The sequence below is a fragment of the Gymnogyps californianus genome, chromosome 2 (genome assembly GCF_018139145.2).
Source record: "Gymnogyps californianus isolate 813 chromosome 2, ASM1813914v2, whole genome shotgun sequence".
Classification (NCBI taxonomy): Eukaryota; Metazoa; Chordata; class Aves; order Accipitriformes; family Cathartidae; genus Gymnogyps; species Gymnogyps californianus.
Window position 1 is genome coordinate 12,919,950 of NC_059472.1, and position 22,408 is coordinate 12,942,357.

General features: G+C 41.7%; 2 protein-coding genes across 5 annotated transcripts in view; both read left to right on the forward strand.

Moving 5' to 3' along the window:
• The window catches only part of ATAD2 (ATPase family AAA domain containing 2), a 38,109-nt gene extending 32,585 nt beyond the window's left edge, over positions 1-5,524 (forward strand). For both annotated transcript variants that reach the window (XM_050892541.1, XM_050892542.1), the window contains exons 26-28: positions 76-200; positions 2,631-2,759; positions 4,253-5,524. In XM_050892541.1, the coding sequence (XP_050748498.1) occupies positions 76-200; positions 2,631-2,759; positions 4,253-4,294 (296 nt within the window). In that variant the 3' untranslated portion in view covers positions 4,295-5,524. The remainder of the gene's footprint in view (positions 1-75; positions 201-2,630; positions 2,760-4,252) is intronic.
• Positions 5,525-7,753: 2,229 nt separating this feature from the next.
• The window catches only part of ZHX1 (zinc fingers and homeoboxes 1), a 28,078-nt gene continuing 13,423 nt past the window's right edge, over positions 7,754-22,408 (forward strand). For all 3 annotated transcript variants that reach the window (XM_050915845.1, XM_050915846.1, XM_050915847.1), the window contains exons 1-2: positions 7,754-7,919; positions 8,013-8,123. The gene's annotated coding sequence lies outside the window, so the exon portion shown is untranslated. The remainder of the gene's footprint in view (positions 7,920-8,012; positions 8,124-22,408) is intronic.

The following is a 22,408-nucleotide window of genomic DNA, read 5'->3' on the forward strand; positions in this document are numbered from 1 at the left end:
AGCTACAGGATACTTCACTGATACTGTATTCCAGATAAACAGAAATCCTGACTTAAGAAATTTGTGTCATTCCAGATTCTTGGGTACACCGTATGACTCGTGCGAGACGCTCTCGGGTAGAAGAGCAACAGGTGATATGTGTCGAGAAAGCAATGGAAATTCTCACACAGCCAGTGATTGTGGATTACTATGAGCTCAAAGTAAGTCTAATTTCAATTTTGTTAATACTGAAGTAGGACATTTTCTTGCTACATGTACGGTTGTAAATTAAGTCAGTTGTTAACCAATGCCAACTAAAACAATTTTTGGGAAGGATATATAGCTTGTGAAATAATTCAACCTGTAATGGACTACAACTGTTGTGTTTCCATACCTGGTGTAGACTACTGTTCTTGCTTTTGGTGAACTAAATTTTAGGAGACTGGGTTCTCTTCCTAATTGTTAATTTAAAAGGGCTTGTTGAATTTTAAAATAGCCCACTGACAGCCTGCTAGTACTGTTGGTTATTAATATCGTAATGGTTTTTTATTATAGATTTGGGGGTTTTGTTTTGTTCTGGTTTTTGCATGTTTTCCTTTATTAGGAACCTGAAAAGGACGTTTATTTCTAGCAGTGATGACTTTAAACCTGAAGTTAGCAGGTTGACATAAAGCTCATCATGCATAAATACTAATACGTACTTTTCTGAAGTTCTTTCAAAATCCAATGTTAGAATTTTGCATTCATACAGTTACAGTGTCTTAAGGGTTTTACAGTCCCTCGTAGGAGAGAAGTTGCTGTTCTAGGCTACAGTTGCAGAAAGGGTTAAAAATGGGCCTAGCTGCAGGAGGTAAAAGAGGTTCCTTTGCATGAATTGGAGAGGGTAGAACAAGGACCTGATCTTCAGGGGATATTGCAGTGAGAAAAATTAGGAAAATTGCTAGGTTGGAGTCCTGGAAGTTGGCCAAAGCAGAGGAGGGCTGCTGTTTACCTGCCATGATAAGAAAGGGAGTATTACATGGATGTTTCCCCTGTGTGGGGAGAATGTGACCAGACAGGAATCCCTTTTGGTGAAGGAGCTTGTCAATAGAATTTCTGTCACGTTTTTAAGCTGTGACCTAATTTGTAAGGTGAAACTAAGTTTTTAAAGCTGGCTTCCTAAGGAAGCAGATTTCAGGGGGTTTTGTTGTTCATGTCTGCCTGTGTATGTAGAGAAGCCACAGAGGTTTTTCGTAGAGAAGCCACAGAAGTTTTTCATAGAGTCGGGGTGCTAATAGCATATGCTCTGAAGTTATTGCCCACTGGAGAAATGGTACAGTAGAGCCCTTATATAAGTTTCAGCTTATATATGTTTCAGCTATGAGGAGAGCTACAGTCATGAAACGCGTCTTTTAGAAAACTTATTTCATTAACATGGGTGCCATTGGAACTAGCTGCTTGTACCAGAGAGCCTCTCTGGAACTCACTTGCAGTGAATAAGCTAGGTGAACATCCAAAATGTAGCTGCTTGGTTTTGTTTTGGGTTGGTTTTTTTTTTTTTCTTTCATTTATTTGCTTGGTAATAGGCCTAGAACTTCATGAACATATAGAAGAGCATGCAGTCATCTATGTGGCAGCAATTAGAAATAGTTTCACACAGGATGTTGACCATACACCTCTGTCACATCCTACCTTTTCTGTCTGCAGCAGCTGAAACCATGCTGCGTGGTTTTTGTGTGTCTTATCTGCATATTGTATAGAATGAAGTTGAGGGGAATACTCAAATTGTGCTAGCTGATCTGAGGGAGGCAGAGTTTGATGACAGGCAGTTGTGAGGCAGTAATATTTTCATTTGGTATGGCTGCTCTCTTAAGCTACATCTTCACAGCCTCACACAACACACAGATACTGAACAGCTGCAGCAATGGAAGAAGGTGCTGCCACTAGCTTGTTACTGTTGCTTTCCCAGAGGTTATCACATTCACATCTTTGGTAACAGAAATGACTGTGTGAGAGACTGGCAATCTGCTACAGGCAGAGTCACTCTGCTAGTTCATCCACTCTTCAGTTTAAAGGTGGGAGCTAACTGATCTAACTTTGCTTCCTGATCTGCTTCAGACATTTGAGCAGTGTGTTCTGCCAGCAGAGTTGTAGGCACAGTACACGTTCAGCTAATGGGTAAAGGTGAGCACCTAAGGATGCTTCCATTTCCAGCTGGCACAGTTGTATCTAGAAGATCTGTAGCCTGGCTTCCAAAGATCCATTTTACGGTGCCCTGCATTGCAGCAGCAGTTTCTCTAATGAAATGCAACAGTGGCTTTGCTGTGGCAGCTACTCTACGACAAAGTGGATTGTGTCATTCCCTGCTGTTCTGGAAGCAGTTGATTCGCAATTATGATCGTTGTTGTGATAGATTGATTAGTAATAAAACATTGTCTGAAATTTAAGCCTTCCTTTTCTCTGAAGTATAAAAAATCAACTCATTTTCTCCAGGTAAATCTTGTGAGATATTTAATCTGTTCTCTGAAGTGTCACTCATTTTATTTAATGATGTAAGAAAGTAGGATGTCACTTGTGTTGTATTGTTATTGTTTAGCTTCTGAAAACGTAAAGAGCCTATGCAAAGGATCTTGCAGTATTCTAAACTTGTAGTTTCCATTTTTTTTCTTCAGCAACTGTTGCATTTTGTCACTGTGATAACTAAGAACTTCAATATATTTCACTTGGAAAAACTATATGCTGTTCTTAGTCAGTGCATTTACCAACATCGAGAAGATTACGACAAAACTGAATTAGTAAAGGTAAATTTTTTTGTCTTATAGCGCTTTCTATCACTGTTATGCATGTGTGTGTTATGCATGTGTATATGTGCACTCTGGACATCACACTTACTTAGCATTACTCTTTACTGCTTAGTTGTCTGTGTTACAAGACTTTTTCATTTCAGTCTGGAAGACATTTATCCATATTGCAAAACCATTGTTGTACTTGGCATAATTGTTGGCAGTTTCAGCAGGAAAAGGCTTGAACTTGAAGACAATGCGTCCACCCACACAGCCCTCTCAAAGCAGTTAACCTCAGTCTGTCAATAGTCTTTCTCCAGAACCTTTTTAGGGGTGGGGGGCTATGAAAGGAGGTTGCTTTTCTCAGCCTGTCACTTCCTCTTTCTCCCTTTACAGGCAGTCAGACATGGTAATACTTCATATAGTAGTCATTCCATTCTTGAAAAGAAATTAAGTATGAAACAACAAGAGTTTGGGACTTTTCTCTAGTCTCACCATAATCTCTTTTTAACTAGCACGGCTCGAGCATCTTTAATTTGACATAAGGGGAGATTTCTGCCTATGCTGGTTTAATGCTAATGAGTCAATTTCTCTGCTCTCTTCCTGTAAGAGAGGATTTCGGAGTTCTCAGAACTCAGCAGAAATCTTCCAGAGGCACCCATGGTCCCAGTCAGGCATTCCCAGTATTGAGTTGATTTAGATAGGTTGGATATTCAGTCTTCAGATTCAAGATCCTTGAATCCAGTTGTCTTTGAGATGCTTGTGCCTGAGAACAGATAAAATTCTTTATGCCTCTCAGTCTGCCTTAAAAAAGAGGAAGCCTCTTCTCGTCAGCCCTGGTCATCTTGATCTCTTCTTCCACATCTGATAAAGAGTTAGAACGGACGTTCCGTTCTCATTGTGCAACAGTGAGGATTATTTGGATTCGGGGAGACCATTCCTGAAAAATGCGCCCTTCTCTCATCCAGTATAATGACATGTTTTAGCATGAGAAGGGATTTATTTATCTCAGGGCTTGTGAGCTTCTGTGACTTAACTTTTAATGCTTAAATTAAAAGGGACTTGATTTCTTTGTCTTCTATGTTTAGCTTTAACAAAAAAGTATCTCCTATTCAGAGTGACTGTGCAAGTCAGTCAGGAGCAAGCTCTACTGTATGAAGAGATAGACTTTATTCAGAGTGCAGAAAATAACATTTCCAGCTTTTAGTTGTGGCTTTTCAGGAACTGTCTCCTCTTTCTAACTGTTGAAACCACTGTTGATACAGATCCATAGTCTCTTGATACAGATCCATACAGTCTCTCTAGCCTCCTCTCTATTTTGGATGCATAAGGATGCGTTTGAAGCTAGTGGGTATAGAAAGACATGACGATGGTGGTACCACATGTATTTGCTAAATATTACTAACAATTGTATGTATGTACAGATTCTTCATTCTTTTTATGAAGAAATAAACAGGGTTCTTAAGCTTTTATTTGTGCTGACTGCTAGTTTGTCTTTTTTTTTGTATTAGGAAATGAAGAAAGAAATTGCAGCCTTCAGTTATGCTCAGTGATACTTGATTCCAGCATACTTGACTTCTACTCTGTAATGTTTTCTTTTTATTGCATGCTGTTATCTGTGCATAATTCAATAAAGATTACTTCTACATATATATTTATACATATATTAAACAAATATATCTTAAAATTTATTAAGAAAGCTCAAATAAAGTCCTTTAACTGCTTTTATTTGATATTTTTGTCCTCTCTCTCTATATTTTTGTGACATACTGCTTTGATTGCCTTTGGAACGCTGTAGATCTGAACATCTCCCAGATAATTTCAGTACCTCTCTAAAAAGAAAACGATCGAACACTTGATAAATTTTTATCATTGTTTTCCAGCTTGTGGGAATACATTTTTCTGAAGTAGTCTGTGGTGCTGTATAGTCCCTTGCATATTACATAAAGGTTTTAAACCAAATCTCATTTTGGTATATGAAAAGTAAATCCTTTAGAAACCTCTTAATGCAGTTCAGAGGTAATTTTTTTTTAATTACCTGATAGCACCTCAAGTGGTTTTCATAGAATTAACAACCTAAAGAAAGTATGTGGGAGAAACACTCTTTCCACAAACATAAGAACTTTTGCTATGGCATATTTTTGCCTGTCACAAAAACCTAACTTGAAACAAAGCAAGATTTACAACTGTAACTTTCTAAGGTAAAGTTTAGTCTTGCTTGTAGTAATGACAATCTTCTTGATACTACAGAATAGCATTTTAATATAAATTGTTATTTCCAGGTCAGGTGGCTTGTAGTTGAATTAAATTGTAAATAGTTTTCTAGTTATGTAGAGAGAATTGTATCTGTTTATTACATAAAAGTGAATATATTGTTGGTGATAAATATATTTAAGTAAAATCAAAGCAATACCCTGTTTTGAAGATGTATGCCTCTTCAAACCAGCAGAGAAAATTTCTCTCAGTTAATTTGACAGTTATTTGTTTAAAAACTGATAAGATAGGCAAAGTTTAGTTTTATGAGAATAAAATTTTATATCAGTTGCGATAAAATAACATGGCATGATACACTGCTGTTGTGTTACGTCACCTCATGTGCACAACGTCTGGTGATGCTGAATGCCTAACTGTGCAATCCTTCTGTTTGTGTTTGGTTTCTTATGTATGTTTTAGGGTTTTTTGTTTCTTTCTAGTGTGTTTGTCCAAACATTTGTGTACTATGCAGAAGAAAAAATTCTATCTGTATTGTTTGGATGGGTATTAATAAAAAATGAATCACCTTTTTGGGGAGTTTTGTCTGCTCTATTTTAATCACAGATAACCTTACACTTAAAAACCAGCATGAATCTTAAGACTTTAAAATAAGAACTGTATGTGAGCAGCTTACCCCACTCTTGGTTTATTGGTTATACAGCGAAGGCAAGCACAGGAGGAAGAAAAATTACATTGAAAATTTACATTTTAATGTATTACATTGGAAATGTAATAAAGGAATTAACGTAATTTTTCCTTAACTTGATCTCCACCTTGGCTGCTGTCACTGATTTTTGGTGTGGGGGTGGTTTGCTGACCACGTTCCCCAAGATGACTGACTGAAAAACTGAACAGGAGTGACAGGGTGGAAATGAGGAACCAGAAACATTCCTGGGATCAAAACTTTTGCTCTTCAAACCTTTGATCAAACTCCTTCCTGTCACCAGTCTCGACAGGATACTGTACCTATAGAGATTTTTTTTTTAAATGGTGTTTATAATTGTGTAACTCTTGATCTTCCATGACCGACTGTTAACGGTTAACGCTTAACGGTTCCCACAAGCCACATCTTTATTTTTCTTTCTCAGGGAAACAGTAACATTTTAGTTTCTGAACCAAAATGGCAAACAGTTGATGAAAGAAATAGTATGTAGAAACGCAACATTTTTGAGAAATATGCAGCGGGAGTTAAAACCAAATATTGACTAAAATATCTAGGTATGTACTAAAGGAAGCGGTCCCCTTTCTCCAAGTTCTGTAACTAAACAAAAAAAGGGGGGGGGGGGGGGGGAGTGTGGGTGTGGGGTTTTTTTCTTCAGAGCAGTTACTTCTGTGCTCACTCGCCCCTGGTTTGGGGCTCTGGACCCTGCGGCAACGTCCTCCCTCAGCCGCAGCTCAGGGCGCCTGAGGGAAACGCGGGGCTGGCGTCGGAGAAAAAGCCTTCGCGGGGCTAGAGACGACGCTGTCCTTAAAACCCGTCTGGGTGCATGGCAGGAGGGTCTAGCGCGGACCCGAAGTTTGTCGGCGGAGAGGCGGGCTGTGAGGGCGCCGCTGCCACCCGAGAACTCCCGGCCTGTCGCCTCCATTCCTCCCTGCCGCCGCTGCGCGCCGGCACCTCGCCTGGCCGAAGGGCGAGGAGACGCCGGTGGCCCCCGGGCTGCGGCGTTACGGCGGCGGGCCAGCCCGCCGCGGCCGGCCGCTGCCTCGGCGGGGCCGGGCCGCCCTCCGGCTGGTGTCCGCCGCCTGACGGGCGGGGCGGCGGCGGAGCGACTCCGCCCCCGCTCCCTGCCAGGGAGGCTGAGGCACCGGCCGCCGCTGCCCGGCCTCCCCGCGCACCCGCCCCGGGGCAGCGAGGCGCCGGGAGGATGCGAGTGGGCGCTGCGGGCGGCGGCGAGGCGAGGGCCCGGGCGGCCGGCGGCGTTGGGAGTTCCCGGCTCACCCGCCGCCCCCCCGCCCCAAAAGAAGTGCAGTAGTTTGTGAAACGCAAGATGGCGGCGCGGCCGTGAGCGAAGGCGGCAGGCGGGCAGGCAGGCGGGCGGCGCGGGCGCGGGCTGAGGGGGCGAGGCGGAGCGGCGCCGTCAGGTAGGGGCTCGCGTCTCCCGCCGCCTCTGGCGCGGGCGGAGAGGGGGCTCTCGGCGCCGGGAGGCGGGAGGGCGATTCCCCCCCCCCCCCCGGGGAGGCGTGCCCCCCGCACGCCCCCGCTTCCCCCCGGGGGCCAGGTGCTCTGCCGGCGGGGACGGGGCAGCGCCAGCGCGCCCGCCGCTCCGCGCCTCCCCGGGGCAAGGGCGGCTCCTGGCCGGCGGGGGCGGGCGGGCCGAGCCGGGCCCGGCGAGGGTGGCCGCCCCGCTGCCGCCCGCGGGGTGGGCGCGGTGGCCCGGCCGCGCCCCGCCCGCCTCCCTATTGTCTGGCGGCGGCGGGCGAGCGGCCGGCGCTGCCCCCGCGGCCGAGGAGCATCGCCTGCCGGGGGCGGCGGGCTCCAGGCTGCCTTGGGGAGCCAGGGCGGGGGGAGAGCCGGGGCGTAACTTCGAAGCGGACTGCTGCGTGCCCCCCCCGGCCCGGCCCGGCCCGGCCCGCAGCGGGGGGTTAAACCCCTTCGAGTCCGAGGACGATCTCCTCTCCCCGTTCTTCCCTCCTCCGCCCTGTGCCAGCTGTGAAGCCGGGAGCTTGTGCGTGGCTTTGCTCGCCACAGGGCGGAGGAAGATTCGCCTGACTCGTCAGTCGGAAAGGAGAGTCAAGAAGTTCAATCCTGGTGCGCCCGGAGGAGCTGGCGAGTTCCCGCCCGGTGTCACCGGGCTGCGCGCACCCGCGCTGGCGGACGGACTGACAGACTGACGGCAGCCATCGAGCCATGAAGTTCTGGTTCCAGAGTTGTCTCGCATCCCGTGGCGTTGCGGAGCGGGGGCGAGCGTGGAGGAACAGTACGGTGTATGTGCAGGCAAAGTTGGGGAAGATGTCTGGTTTACTCTTCTGGGGGTGTCTGGGTTTTGGGGTGCGTTCTGACGCTCGGCTCTTCCCTAGATCAGGATGTGCAGCACTGGAGATCAACACCGACTTCAATAAACCATGTAATGGAGGCAGTTCTGGATCTCTGAAAGGGCTCAGAGTATCTGCAGTAGTGAATATTATCTGGTAGGTACTTGTGCTTTATTTCTGAGCTGCTTGGACTTTCTGGTAGGTTAAATAGTTAATGGAGGGATGGAGAAGTTTACTTTGCACAAAGTGTCATGTAAAATAGCGAAGGCTGAGATGTCTCTTGGTCTGCAAGCTGGAATAGGTGCCACTTTATTTTTAAAATAGAGGTGTACAGAGAGCATATTGGGCATGTCAAAGTGCATATAAACATTGTATAAATAAAAAGTGGATTTTGTTATGAAACTTGTTACGTGAAAACAAATATTCCATTAAATGTAGGAATGAGCGAGGAATTTTAAAAGCTGTGCTGTTGGTTTTGACCAGCAGTCTGGTTTTTGTTTGTTTTTGCTTAGAAGGATTTCACACAAAAAAAGAAAGCTTGTGAGTACTTACAGAAACCCTATTTAAAACAACCTGCGTGATGCAAACTAGAGGACTGCCCTGAATTACGACCTCTCTGAGCGAGCATGCATCATTTAGAAAACCCTTTTGTTACTGTCTTTAGACATTGCCAGCAAGGCAGTCTAGTTCGCTTGTGTTGTTAAATGAATTCCCCTGAGCCGATTAGAAGTAGATGCCATTTTTTGTAACTGAAATGATTTGCTTTTAACTTCAGGCTAGTGGTTCTTGTATCTTTGCTAGACTGAAAAGCCCTCTGCTATCACATTTGGGTAATGTGTGTGTATACTATGATTGTCCCCAAACTTGTCTTTGTAAATCATAGTAGTTTGAGGTAGAGCTTTTCTTTGTGAGGCATACTTTCCTGCTCTCTTAATGTTTCTTATGAGTCTCTTCTGGATTATTTCCTCTCTTGCAACACGCTTGATGACCTGTGCGTGCTTTAGCTGGAGCCAGTGTCCTGGTGTCTGGCCTTAATTGCTGTCATTTATCACTGCTGGTTATTATTGGAATAGACAATATTTATCACTGTGTACCAATATATCATTGGAGACTGTTCGAGCTGTGTGTTGAACAGTTCTGCCTTTTGTAGATTTCTTGGTAGTGAAGAATTTCTATCAAATAATGGACTTTGTAGTATTGTTAGGATTCCTTTTGTTCCTAATGTACTGAAAAGACTGTTTCTTGTGTCTTTTGCTTCACTGAGCAGTCTGTAGCATTTCACTTAAGCTTACTGCTATCCCTGAGCTTTCCCCCTGTTTTTTTCCCCCATTTGTTTATATGTAGTCTGAGGGAAAGGATTAAATTTTGGTTAACTTTTTCATCTAGTTCTGATTAACATTGGTGACCCTTTTGTTCGGATGTGACTTTAGAAGAGTCTTATTTAAAAAATAGTCATATTATCTTTGAAGTCAGATTCTTTCCTCAGGGCTGAGTTCAGGATTTTTTCCAGCTTTATGAAGCTGGGACTTTTAAAGCACCAAGTACCTATAAACTGGGTTTTATTCTGTTTGCATATAATAAATCTAACCAAGGCACAATCACTTGTAGCTAAGCTACGGTTAATCTTTATTTTGGTGATCAGTTTCTCTTTACCTGTCAAGCCAAGGTCTAGTCAAGAATTCCATGGTGTCAAATGCAGTATTTTTGTGTTTTCTAATTTTTAGAAATCCTGAGCCTGTTGCAAAATTTACAGAATGATCTTTTCAGTGTCTGCTTATTAAATTAAAGTATGATAACAGTTTTGGGGTCATGGCATGGGGGAAGGTTCTGAACATTTTTAGCTGAGTGCATGGACATGCTGTTCTCTTCTGTGTATTAATGGTCAATATTCCCTCTCCTTGCGCTTTAGATGTGGGGTCATTGATCCATAAATGTCCAAGATGGTTCGCCTCCGAGTTGTCAGTGACTTGTAAACAAGTGATGCAATTTTCAATATAGTACCATTTCCCCTTTTTCTTTTGTTTACTGGCTGTTGCCTAAATAGGCAGCAGTGTTGATCTTAGCGTTCTACTCATGTATCTCCCCACTACCTGTCAGTAGCATCACCTTTGTTGAATATATACCTATAAGAATACGATTTTCTGTTGTTATTATTTAAGTTTCTAATACTGTCAAATTAGACATTAAAGCAGCTTCTTCAGGCTGTCAAAGGGATGTGATGACTTATGTTTTCAGCGTTATTGGTATTATTATTATTAATTCCAATTTATTGTCTTTATTCCAATTCATCTTCTTTTCTTTTTTCTCTCTTTTTTTTCATTTTCTGTGGCTAGTTCAGGACCTTCCCAAATATTCAAACCACTTTGCTGCATAAAGGGTTGTTTCTTTTTCTGTGGAGGTGGAAGCCACCAAAAATGATACATTTCCTTACCCTGTACCAGCCAGATGGCATTTCATAATTCTACGCCTTGCATCACTTTAACTGATGGTTCCTTTCCAGTTCGGCTGTCTTTCTGTCAAGGAACTGGAAGGAACTTCAGAAGGTCCACTTAAGTCTTTTTCATATCTTTCAGAGTTCAGTGAACTGTAACATATTTAATAGAACAGTGTCTCCACTACCAGTGGATCCTTTCTAACCAGCTTCGGAGATCAGCCCAAATTAAGCAAAAGTCTGCTGTTGTCACTTGTGGGAAGATGTGTACCACTCTTTTATCCTTAAGAGCTTTGAGATCATAGTAAATGTTAAAGTTCAATAGAATTCAATGAAAAAGATTATGATCTAAAGGGGCAAGAACTCAGAATGTAGAGTACATTTATTATACCATTAAAATTATAAAAAGAGCAGTATCATGCTAAAGCACAGAAGCTAGGAAAATCGCTGACAACTAAAAGAGGAATGGATGTGGCTTGATGGGAGAACCTTTAGGAAAAATGGTAAAGAACTTCGAATATGCCACTTTTTGCACTCCTTAAATGACGTCAAAGATAGCAAAGAACTTAATGTTGCAAACATCCTGTAGCTGTGTGACCTCTGCTTGTGCCTAACAGGTCTAAAGGAGCTCAATATATTCAACTTCCAAAGAACAGGCTTCAAATTGTGTTTGGAGCCATTTGAAAAAGTGAGTTCGGTATTTTAGGTTCACTCCGTGCAACTTTGCCTTCCCCAGTGGCATTTTGTAACCTGCTGCTCACCTTCCTTATCTACTGGTCTCACTAGGAGTTGAAGAAATTTAACATGCTGCCAGGGGACCCAGTCGTTGCTCAAGCAAGCCTTGAAGGCTGGCAGTTTTGTTTAAACAGTGGGCAGACAGAACTGTGTAATGAGGCATGCCTAACACCAGCCCTCGCTGTTTGGCAAAGCCAGCATCGTTCTGTGAGCGCCAGATTCACCCCACCAGACAGAAGGACAGAAATGAGCTTTTGAACTTTCTGATGGTTATGGTAAAAGTTCCACATGTTCAGCACTCTGAATCTTCAAAGCATCTTATGAACCGCATCTGTTGGATGGGAAATAGCCATTAGCTTGCAATGAATACTGTGAATTAGGCAATCATTTTATATAGATTTTAAGGCTTGAATCCTTGTTTATAGGTTAGGAGTGTGATTATTTTAACATTGTCTTACCTTACAAAGGTGCTAAGAGCTTCATAGATGGAAATGTATGTTTGTGTAGTCTGAGGCAATCTTGGTAGAGGTCTCTAAGCTTGTCTTTCCTAAAAATTGAGGTATATTAGCCTAAATAAAACATGGTGCTAACGTGATTGCCTTCCTCTGTGTGTTACAATGGAAAGACATGCTTCGTATGTCAAAATGCTGTTGATTTTAAAACTCTCCTCCTGGCTCTGTGCATGGGTGTAAGGTTCTGTTTTGGTAATTAGGTCAAAATGAGATCTAGGAATGTTGTATGTCCTAAAAAGAGTAAAGGGGATACAATGGGGAAGGAGGCAGGAAAAAACAATTATTACTACCTGGGCTGTAGAAGACTGGTAGTTAAACCTTAGTTATAGCTGTGTGCTTCTTCAAAAAGTCCAGATTCCTAGTTAATCTTTAGAATACTTTCAAAGTAGAAAAATACTGCCTTTTTATACATAGGTCAGCTGCCTTCAGCAACATCAGTTGGAGCTGAGGGCTCTCTGCAAATCAGAGCTGTATCAGGAGTAGTGAGGTAGTTGGCAGCGGTTGCCAAGTGAGCTAGATGGAGCAAGCATAAAGACTTGGGGTTTCTGTTTCTCAGTAGGGTTCTCAGCAAGAGAACACATTTGTAGCTTCAGTGGAATTTTTGGAGCGTTCAGCACTGCACAATGTCCAGCCTTGTTTGCAATGTTGAGTACTTATGGCTCTCTGTCCTCCAAACTTCTCAGTGGGGATCTGGTCTGACAAAAGGTTCATCGTACCTGGAGCGTCACGTGAGTTCAAGTTTTTTGTGCATAGATCAGTTTGAGGATTTGGTGCCTGTACAGGATCCCTGCTGGCGTTGTAGGTATCTGTTAAAATATGATGCAGACCCACATAATGTTACTTCTTGTATCTTATGAGTGTTCTTCACATTTGACTTCTTAATACGTTTTACTTAGATTTGTTGGAGGAGTTTGTGGGCGAGTAGAGAACTAATTTTTTTATTTCATTAAAAGAAATAAGATGGAAGGAGACTGGGGTTTTTTTTGGTGAAATGATTGCAACTTTGGGTGTTTTATCTTAGAGTCTACAAACATTCATTTTAAATCTGATTCTTGACAAGTAGCAGTTTTTTCTTTTTTTTAAATTCTCTAGTTCTTGGGTTCCTGCAGGGGAAAAATAAGGCCTTGTTAATATCAACTGTTTGTTTCTTTTGAGGAAAGGAGGGAAGAGGTGAGGAAAAAAAAGTAATATTGAAGTAAAGTAAGTTTACTCTTCCCACACATAGTAAAGAAAGAGTCACACGCGCACATCCTTAGAAATACGTATATTAATCATTGTATGTAATGTTCAGAGAGGGAGAAGTTTTACGTTACCAAATACACTGAAATTTTACTTCAGAATCCTTGGCTTTTAAAGCTTTCCAGTATATTAATATTTGTGTGGATTATGACGGTGCAAACGCTGTACTCTGTGGTCACACATGCTTACTGACGAAGAGCGAGCAATACTTTTACTGCAGTTTAGGCCAGATGCATATGGGCCCGAGCTAGTTCTAAGGGCAGAATTTGCAGATATATGCTCATTTATATAAGTGAATATCCTATTTCTGGATGTAATCCTCATGAAGTTACTATCTGTGAATTACTGAACAGGAGCCCTCTTCCTTACCAGGCAACGTTTAAGTCCGGATGCTGCAGAGAGCTGACTCGAGAGAGAGAGACGGGCTGAGGGTGCAAGCTTGCTGGAGGGTTGGGACTGAAGATTGCTTTGCACCAGAGCAGCTTCTCTGCACTACCTTGTGTGGAAAGATTCAGTCATTTCCACCCAAAGGAATGAAATAAAGAGCTCAGTCAGCCATTTCATCTTGAGATACCCCGCCCTCCAAAACAAATATTAAAAAGAAAATGTAGGTTTTGGCCCATGCATATCCCAGTAATTTCCACTGATTAAGTTGATGCTTGTAATTGGGATCTAGACAGGCCATGTTTTGCAACATATAAGTATCTTTTTATTTCAGTAGAGGAAGTTACAAGATTTATATAGTCCCTTTGATATTTTATTTAACCCAATAACTGCTTGGGAAGGAAAGAGTCTGTTTAGTTTACCATTGTCCTAGATTCAGTTTTAATATCTGGTGTTTAAATGAAGGGGGGTTGATCTTTATTCTTAATGATTCATGCTGCCTCAAAGCACAGTGGTTTCTAGTTGTGTGCTGCCTTTCCCACTGGGGGATGCAAACAAAAGAACAATAATTTCAGACTCCTCCTTCAGTTTCCAAGAGAACCTTAGCTGCTCAGGGATAGCTTTGAATTTTAAAAGCATTTTTCTTCCAAATTATGTATTGATTGCACACAAAATAGCAGTGCTGTAATATGCAATTTAAAACAAATGCATGATGGTGCTCATTTGCTTTTAATGCTGCTTTTTCCAGCAGAAAAACAAAAAGTGGATTCTGTTCCCATAAACCAGTCTTGCAAAATCCTTACAAACATTTATTAGTCTAGACACAAAATATTCTCACCCGGCCTCAGCTTGACGATGGCAAAAAAAAAAAATAGCAAGCTAATATTGTACTTGGCTGTCAAAAAAGGGAAAGAAAAAAAAAGCTTGCCCCAGGCTAGTGAACCAGTAACATTTTGCTGGGGTTGCCTACAACAACAGATGCATCTTATTCCTGTGGGGTTTCCGGGCCTGCCTATTCTCTTATGCTAAACTTGGACGCTCTCATAAACATTCTCTTCGAGTACCACACCCCAGTCCTATCCTGGGCTCTTCTAATTTGGTTGATTTAATAATGAGACTAAACATGTTCGGCTTGCCTCTCCTTACCAATATTTGTATTCCCCCGTCTCCCCCCAGGTATCATTTAACTAACGCATTAATTCAAAAACAATCCTAATATATGGGAACTGGAATAACTGATAAAAATCAAAATGGTTTAAAATAGGTGATTTAATCACAGTTTAAATCTGCATGTAGGGAACCTTGATTTAAATTATTTCTTCTAATCTTGATTTGCATTTGTGCTTTTGATAACTTTCATAAATGGCGAATAATTCTCAGTGTTTGATATCGTGGTGGTTTGCAAAATTTTATTTTGTAAAGGGATAAATTATATCGGTGAGTGTTTATTTTATCAGTCCTTTATCTCAACATACACTCACTCAGAGTATTAATTTTTACTTTTTGTCATTTTCTTAGAAAATAGTGAATTACGCATATCTTGTTTTTCAGATAATGATTAGTTCCTGTTACTCCTAATTTATGTCAAACTGCATTTGGGCGGAAATTAAAATTTAATTAAAAATTCCCCTAAACAGCATAACATGTCTGTATTTGTAAACTACTGTAAATATGTAGAATATCTAAGAATACATTTATTCAAGCATGGCTGTTGTGTTGGTTTTTTTTTTAAACCTACAGATTTATCAGACAAAATACGATACATTTTATACTTACTAGATTAAATTTATTGTTTCTGTGATGATGTATCCATGTCTGTTAAGATTTTAGCCCTGGGAGAGCTCATGCTCAAACCTGAATTGGAGATCTTACACAGAAAACAACCTGTCGTGCTTTTTCAGCTTTGAGGCAGGACACTTCTGTCATTCAGAAAATAATTCGTATCTTCACTCAGTGCAGATGTCTACAAAGTGAATGTCTGTTTCTAAGGTTAGTCATTGACTGCCACTAATTCAGTGTTTTCACTGAGAATTTCAAACTTAGTTAACTAAGACAACTTGCTTCTAAAAAAAAAAAAATTATATGAACTAAAACTGTCCGGTTTAATACTGATTTTTTTACTCAGTGCTTTTATCCCATTAATTAAAAACTTACCTGTTTACAGTTAGAACAGTACTTCAGGCAGTCATCGGTGCTCTTAATGAGGATGACTGGTTTAATGTTGGTAAATTAGATAGGTGTTACTCATATGAGGGAATGTGTTCAGTGTGTTCTTGAAACATTAATGTAAATTAACAAAGTGTTTCTAACTAAAACTGATTTTGATTTTCCTACTCTAAATAATAGGAGGTTTAAACATAATACTGATTCTTCTCTTCCTTCCCCCCAACTCTGATGCTATCCTGTTTCGTGCTGTGTCATTTTGCTTAGGTTTTTCTGTTGCTTCTTAAATGTGTTTTTTATCAACACATACAGTATTTTTAAATAAAATTCTACTGCCCATTCTCAATTAAATCGGTGAGAGTATGATTTTGACCCTAGGGTGTTTATGCAGCTTTAAACTACCTATATATTTTAAAACAGAACTAATCCGATTTTTTGATGGTATTTAATGCAAAAAAAGAAGAAAGCAGCTCCACAGCTATGCATTTTAAGCACAGCGTTTTAGTTAACTACATACTTTCCACTTAAATCCTGTTGTGCTAATTTTCCACCATTATACTAGTACGTGAGAGACAAAAAGTGAAACCGGGTAGTCTGTTTTCAGTAATGTTCTCTCTTACTTCCCTGCCAGGACTGAACATCGGAGGTTTGTGTTTCTCCTGCAAGAGTTGCTCACATGACAGGCAGCTCCAGCAGAACAGGGCAAAAGGTGCAGCCTCCGGCTTGCCTCGGCCAGTGGCTCCTGAACTGGGGCTTGTCCTCTTGAGCAGGGCTCTGAGCAGTTAGGAGAGGGGTCACGTGTCTGGTGGAAAGTAAGTCACAGAGGTGAGCTTCACAGTCAAAGTTTGGAGCATCAGCCTGGATAACAGTGGAGCAGGGAACCAGTCTGGTGAAAGACTTGATGATTCTTGCTGGGTTACTTTGCTGCTGCATCAAAGGCCTTCATTTAGGTGAGCCAGGGGCAGTGTGGGACAGCATCAGGCTACTGCTGGGCTCCTAGTCCAGCAGCCCTTGTGAAGTAGAACATGTTAAACATGGTAACTGCAAACGTCCTGCTCCCTGTACCATGGGCTGAGATACTTGCTTTGGTCTGCTGACTCTTTAAGAACGTTCATTACTCCGTGGTAACTTGAGTACGCAGTCATCTCTCTGACTTCTGTGGGTGACCGTACTTTGAGATTCAGCTTTTTATTCCGCATGTTATACTTGGAAGGCTCTATAGACCCTGTCTTTTACCTTTTTTGTCACTGGGCTGATTGGCAGTAAACAATGTTTATCTACTCTGTGAATGCATGATGGCGGGGGGGGAGAGGGGGGATCAGTCTTTGTCACACACAGAATAAGACATTATCTCCCACAGAAATCAGCGGGAGCATCTAAGGAGTACAGTACAGTACTCAGCAGGGGGGTGGAGTCAGGTCACTGTTGCAAATAAAAATTCTTTGCTTTTCGCAAAGGTTAACTTGGTACACAGTGGTATTTTACTAGATGGTTGAGACCTGCAGAGAGTGTTTATGCAGGCAGCTTGGGCTACCCTTCTTCCTTTTAGTTATAAGCTGAAACATCCCAAAATCCTAGGAAGAAAAATTAGAGTAGAAGGGACTTCTGGAGATCATCTAGTCCAGCCTCCTGCTCAAAGCAAAGTTAACTGTGAAGATATAGATAGGGTTGTTTGGGGTCTCACCAAGTTTTGAAAACTTCCAAGGATGGAAATTCCTTAAAAGGTCCCAGCAGATCTCCGCAACCTCTCCAGACAACTGGTTGCAGTCCCTTGCCAGCGCTGAGATGCTGTTACTCTACCATCACCATGTCCCAAAACTGGTGTTCATCTGTAGCAGACCAAGATTATGTTGGTGTTGCAGTGAGAGGCAGGTAAATCTGAGCTAGCTTGACAGTCTCATGCTGGTCCTGGCAGTAATTTAGTGCTGCACTGGGAATACTTGCACTTAATGGCACTTAATCCAAGTACCCTGAATATGGAGAGGGAAACTTAAGTGTTGTATTTGTGTTTGAAAGTGCTGCTGCGTGACCAGCGTCGGTTGGATCAGGTCAGAGGATAACATCCTGAAGAACTTCTGTAAGATCAGCTGTGCTTACAAGCACAGATGCAAAATTTTTCTGCATCTCTCCAGTATGGAGGAGTCTGTCAGTAGGGACTAGGTGAATTCTTGCTTTTGTCTGTCCTTAACTTACGTGATTCAGCTTACAATTGTAAAGCTGTTATACGACACTGGAAGCATTCTGGAGCCACATGAAAAAAAACTTCTAAAATGTCAGCTCCAAAGTCACATCTTTTACTTTCTAAGTGGAGAAGCAAATCATGTGGGAAAGAAAATAAAGGACTTCATACGCGCACTGCGCTCCTTGACCTTCTCACAAAGTGGTAGCAGACCTAAGAGGCTGGAGGAGGCTTTAAGAAGGGCATGGGGTGGGAAACAGGCGGGTCTAGGGCATGCAGAAGAGATTCTGGGGAAGAACGTGTGAGCAAAAGCCCATGGTGGCCTAAGTAGTAGAGGAGGCTCTAAAGAGTAGTTGCAGCCTTGATAACGTGCCTTAAAGTCTTCACCTTGACACGCGCTAACCTAGGTCCATGCAATAGAACTGTATTTTTTTTTGCTTTTCAAGTGACACTCCAAGTCCTTGCTCTTTTCCCTCATTCATAAAACACTGGCTCATACAAACACTGGGTTTATACATTTATTTCAAGTATTTTGGGATCCTTTACAAGTTACTTAAATTATGGGTCTGTATCCTGGTGTTTGCAAGTCTGTGTGTACATATGGAGCATGTAGCAGTGCGTATTAGTGTCACCTGGTGAGTCTATTCTAAGTCCTCGTTTTCAGTTTCTTATGATCGTTGAAATGAGAATTTCTCACACATTGTTTCTGTTTGGAGGCTGCTTTTGTTCTCTGTTCATTGACTTTTGGGGGAACATTCAGCTGGTTCAAGAGCACAATGAACAGAGTGAGGAGGGAAGCAAGGAGAGGAAGAGAGGCAATCTCAATGTAAAAGCCGTATTATCTTTCTTTTTCTGAACAGCTCTGTGCCTCAGGGATTTGACATAGGAACTTGAAATTTGGCAAGGATCTAGCCCTGAGGTCTGAGAAATGCATTCCACTGTTTAAAAAAAAAAAAAAAAAAAAATTGGCAGAACTATGAGTCATAATGTATCACTACCTTTTTGTAACCAAGGTAGAATTTGCAGGATGTTTTGTTACCTGCTCTTGATCATGCTTTTATGCCTGTCATGCACACTTGCAGGCTGCTTTAAACCACCTGTATTAAATGGATTCTCCTCCTCCGTCTATCTAGGTTATTGTATTGGCATGCATCAACACAGTCCTTAAGCTGCTGCTGTTTCTCATGCTCCTGCAAATGCCACTGGCCTAGCAGGAGGTATAACAGCGTTGGGAGCTGGTAAGCCCTGAGACCTAGTCCCACTTATTTAAGGGTAGAGTGCTCCCAATACTGTTAATTGCTGTTGAGAAGGTATCATTTTGCTACGGTGACAGGCAAATATTAATGAAAGCAGATAGCAGCCGACTTGAAATCTGGTTTCCAATGTGACAAGGGCACGTACGGTTAGTTGCAATCAGTGGAGGAGGGGGAGAGGAGAGGGAGACAATCTGTGCTGAGCTGTGTCACCTTTAAAAGCGCGGGGGTTCCTGTATAGCACGAGGGATGATTAGAGAATGAGTCGGGCTATCTAGCAAAGAAGACCATCTGTAGGACTGCTGCTTTGGTCTCTGAAGAAGCTGAAAGGTGTCTGGGGACACAAACTCCGGGAAGTGAAAGGAAGGTCTTGTACTTCCAGCACTAGACTAGGGCCTGGGAAAACGAAGGTCTCTAGAAATTTTTTGTCTGGGAAAAAAAAATGCAGAATCAAGTCGAAAGGAACATTTTGTGAAATCATGTCTGTGCCAGATTGTTTAATTTTAAAGAAAGAAATCCCAGGAGAATAAAACCTTTTGTTTTGATGTTTTAAGGAGAAACTTTTTGATAAACAATTTTTAAAATGAATAATTTTTTTAAAAGCCAATATGAAACATTTTGGGAGTGGAATTAAATGTTTATTCAACCCAAAACACATTTTAGAATCTTTTCGTGTCAATAATTTATTTCTTCCTCCTTTCCTTTTTCTATGTAACAGCACAGCAAGCAAAACAAAACAGAGCTGTTAACTATGCAAAAAAAGTATCCCTAACTCTGCTGCCATTTTATTGGATATGATAAACATTTACATAAGTCTGATACTCACTTTCAAGAATAATCATGCAGAGATGTCTGATGTTAAAAGTACTGAGTGCTCACAATTTGAACTCCACACTTTAGAGGTCAAAAAAAAAAAGACCTGCCTATGTGAGGTTTAACTGCCAAGGTGACTGGATCACATAGAAAATACATGCTTATGTGACTGAGGAGCAGAGACACACACCATATATGTTAAAGGTACTTCTTCGTCAGTGTACCCGTGATTGTTGAGTACTTGTCAGGTTTGATCCGTAGCTTCTGTGTGACCAGACATAAAAACTGGTTGTGGCTTTGTGTGTCAAAAGCAGTGGCACAAGTTACTGTGCTCACTGTAGAGGTACCTGGGGGATATTTTGTAATAGAGAAGGATAATCTAGGTCATTTAGTGGTCACTTCTGGCCTGAAATTCTGAAGTTTACTTTGATGGAACCTGCTCGTTACCCATTAAAACCAGTGGGGATAGGAGGTAACTGAGAAAGTCTAGTCGCATGTCCTGTGGCAGGCTCCTTTCAGCCTCCGCTGGGCTTTGTGTTGGCTTCCCGGTGCTCCAGCATGGGTTGAGCTTTGGCATACCCTGAAGCTGCGTGTGGGCAGGCAGTACAGAAGCTTTTGGAACGTGCCTCCCTCATTACAAATTGTAATGCAGCAAGGACCCTAAGCATGCCCTTATCTTTGTAGCACACGTGAAGTCCTGCTGAAATGAGTTTGACAAGTTTTGCTCCCGTGTTGAATTAGAACCAGACCTCATTTTAAAACAGGAATCAAATGTGAATATTGCAGGGTTTAGATAGAGATTTGCCTTTATTTTGGAGTCATAAGAAGTAATGCCCTCTGAACTTTGCAGATAATGAACAACTGGAGAAAATGGCACTATAAAACAAAGTCCTTCACCCTTCTCGCTGAGAGGCAGCACAGATCAGAGCAGATTAGCCTACACTGAGCTCTGTGCAGAATAGTTTTTTGAAATGGATACATCTACTCTGAAAAAATGGTGACAGTTAGAAGGAGGCTAAACAAAGGATCAACAATTGCATATTGTCATGGATTAATCAGACACTATAAGGAGAAGACAAAACGTTTTCTGAGTTGAGAGAGATCGTAGGCAATTTGTAATCTAGGTGATTCGAAAAGTTAGAAGCAGTTTCTATTGTTTCATCTGCTCCTGAGCCACCCTGTTTGTGCATATTCTTAAAATCACATTATGTGGGTTTGGATTTTTTGTCAGCATGCTTTTCCTGCACACTGGATGGAAGTGTCATACAGCAAGCAGGGAGAAAAACCTGAACACACAGTGAACACTTTCTGTGATCTCATTTATTTTCTTGCTGCATCAGCTACTCCTGTTTGGGGGAGGGAAGGAAGAGATGGGTAAAAAATTTGTGCTAGAAACAGATTATTTTACATGTGTCTTCTGCTGTCAATCCTTTGTCTTTTCCTTCTCAAACTATAATCAAAGGGGCAGAAGGTTTCTGCCTGCATTTAGAAAATATTTATATAAATCTTTATCCAAATCTGCTATAGAGACAACTTTAAATGTTGAATTCCACTCTGGAGAATAAATCTGTCTTAATATAATTATTAATGAATTGGGATTATTAACTGTTTATGGTCTGTTTCTGAAGAGCAGTGTCCTGAGCAATTGCCTATTCAAAGATAAAATATAAGATCCTGGACCTTCAAAAAAGCATGTCTGCACTTACTTTTTTATGTTCCTGGAAAAATGTCTGTTTCATGGGCTGGTTTTGCTAGGAATGTCAATTGTATGAAAATCTGAGATAGAATTACGGAAGGGGATTGCAGTGATGAATGTCTTGAGAGATTAAGAGTGCAACTAAGTGAAAGTTTTTATTCAGATTCTTTCCTTGAAAAATGCTGCTTTTGACATAAAGCAAACACCTGGAATTTTTCATTACAAACCAATTTGCACAATATAATGTTGATATTAACAGTGAGGGATAAAAATACAGTCCAGATAAAAACAGAAAATCTTAACCAGTATTAAGTCATGTTTTTGGCCCTAAAGTATGTAAGTGACAAGCCAAAGCAATCTCTGAACCATTAGTGATGATCTTCAGGAATTCATGGAGGACGGGGGGAGGTCTCAGAGGACTTGACAGGCAAACATAGTACCTAGTCTTAAATGAGGGAGAGGCATGAGCAGAGGAAGAGAACACGTAGGGAATCACAGATTGCTTAACGGGATCTTCATTCCCAGGACGATACAGGAAGAATTTATTAAAAGTCAGTCTGTAAGAACCTAGAGAATTGTAACAAGGTTCTTAAAAAGGTGTATGTGTCAAAACCAGACTATGTCAAGCCAATCTCATTTCATTTTTTGCTGGAGTAATTGGCCTACTGGAACGGGATGCTGCAAACCTTACTGAAGTCAAGATACACGGCAAGGTCCCACATGGCATTCTTGTAAGCAGTACAGGAGAGGTGTTTTAGAGGAACTGAAGTACAAGGGTGACGCATAATTGGTTTGATAAACTACTCGAGTGTGAGTTTTCATAATCCCCTGGTAAACTGAGAGAACGTGTCAGGCAGGATGCTACAGATCAAATAATCCCATTAGCACGAATGAGAAGGGAATGGAGGTTTCTGTAAAGTCTGTGGAGGAAAAAAGGCTGGGGAGGGTTGCAAGCATCTTGCTTTGTTGAGATTTTAGTGAATGCTGCCGTAGCTCTTCATAGCCCTGAATTAAACAGGGTTTTGAAATCACAACA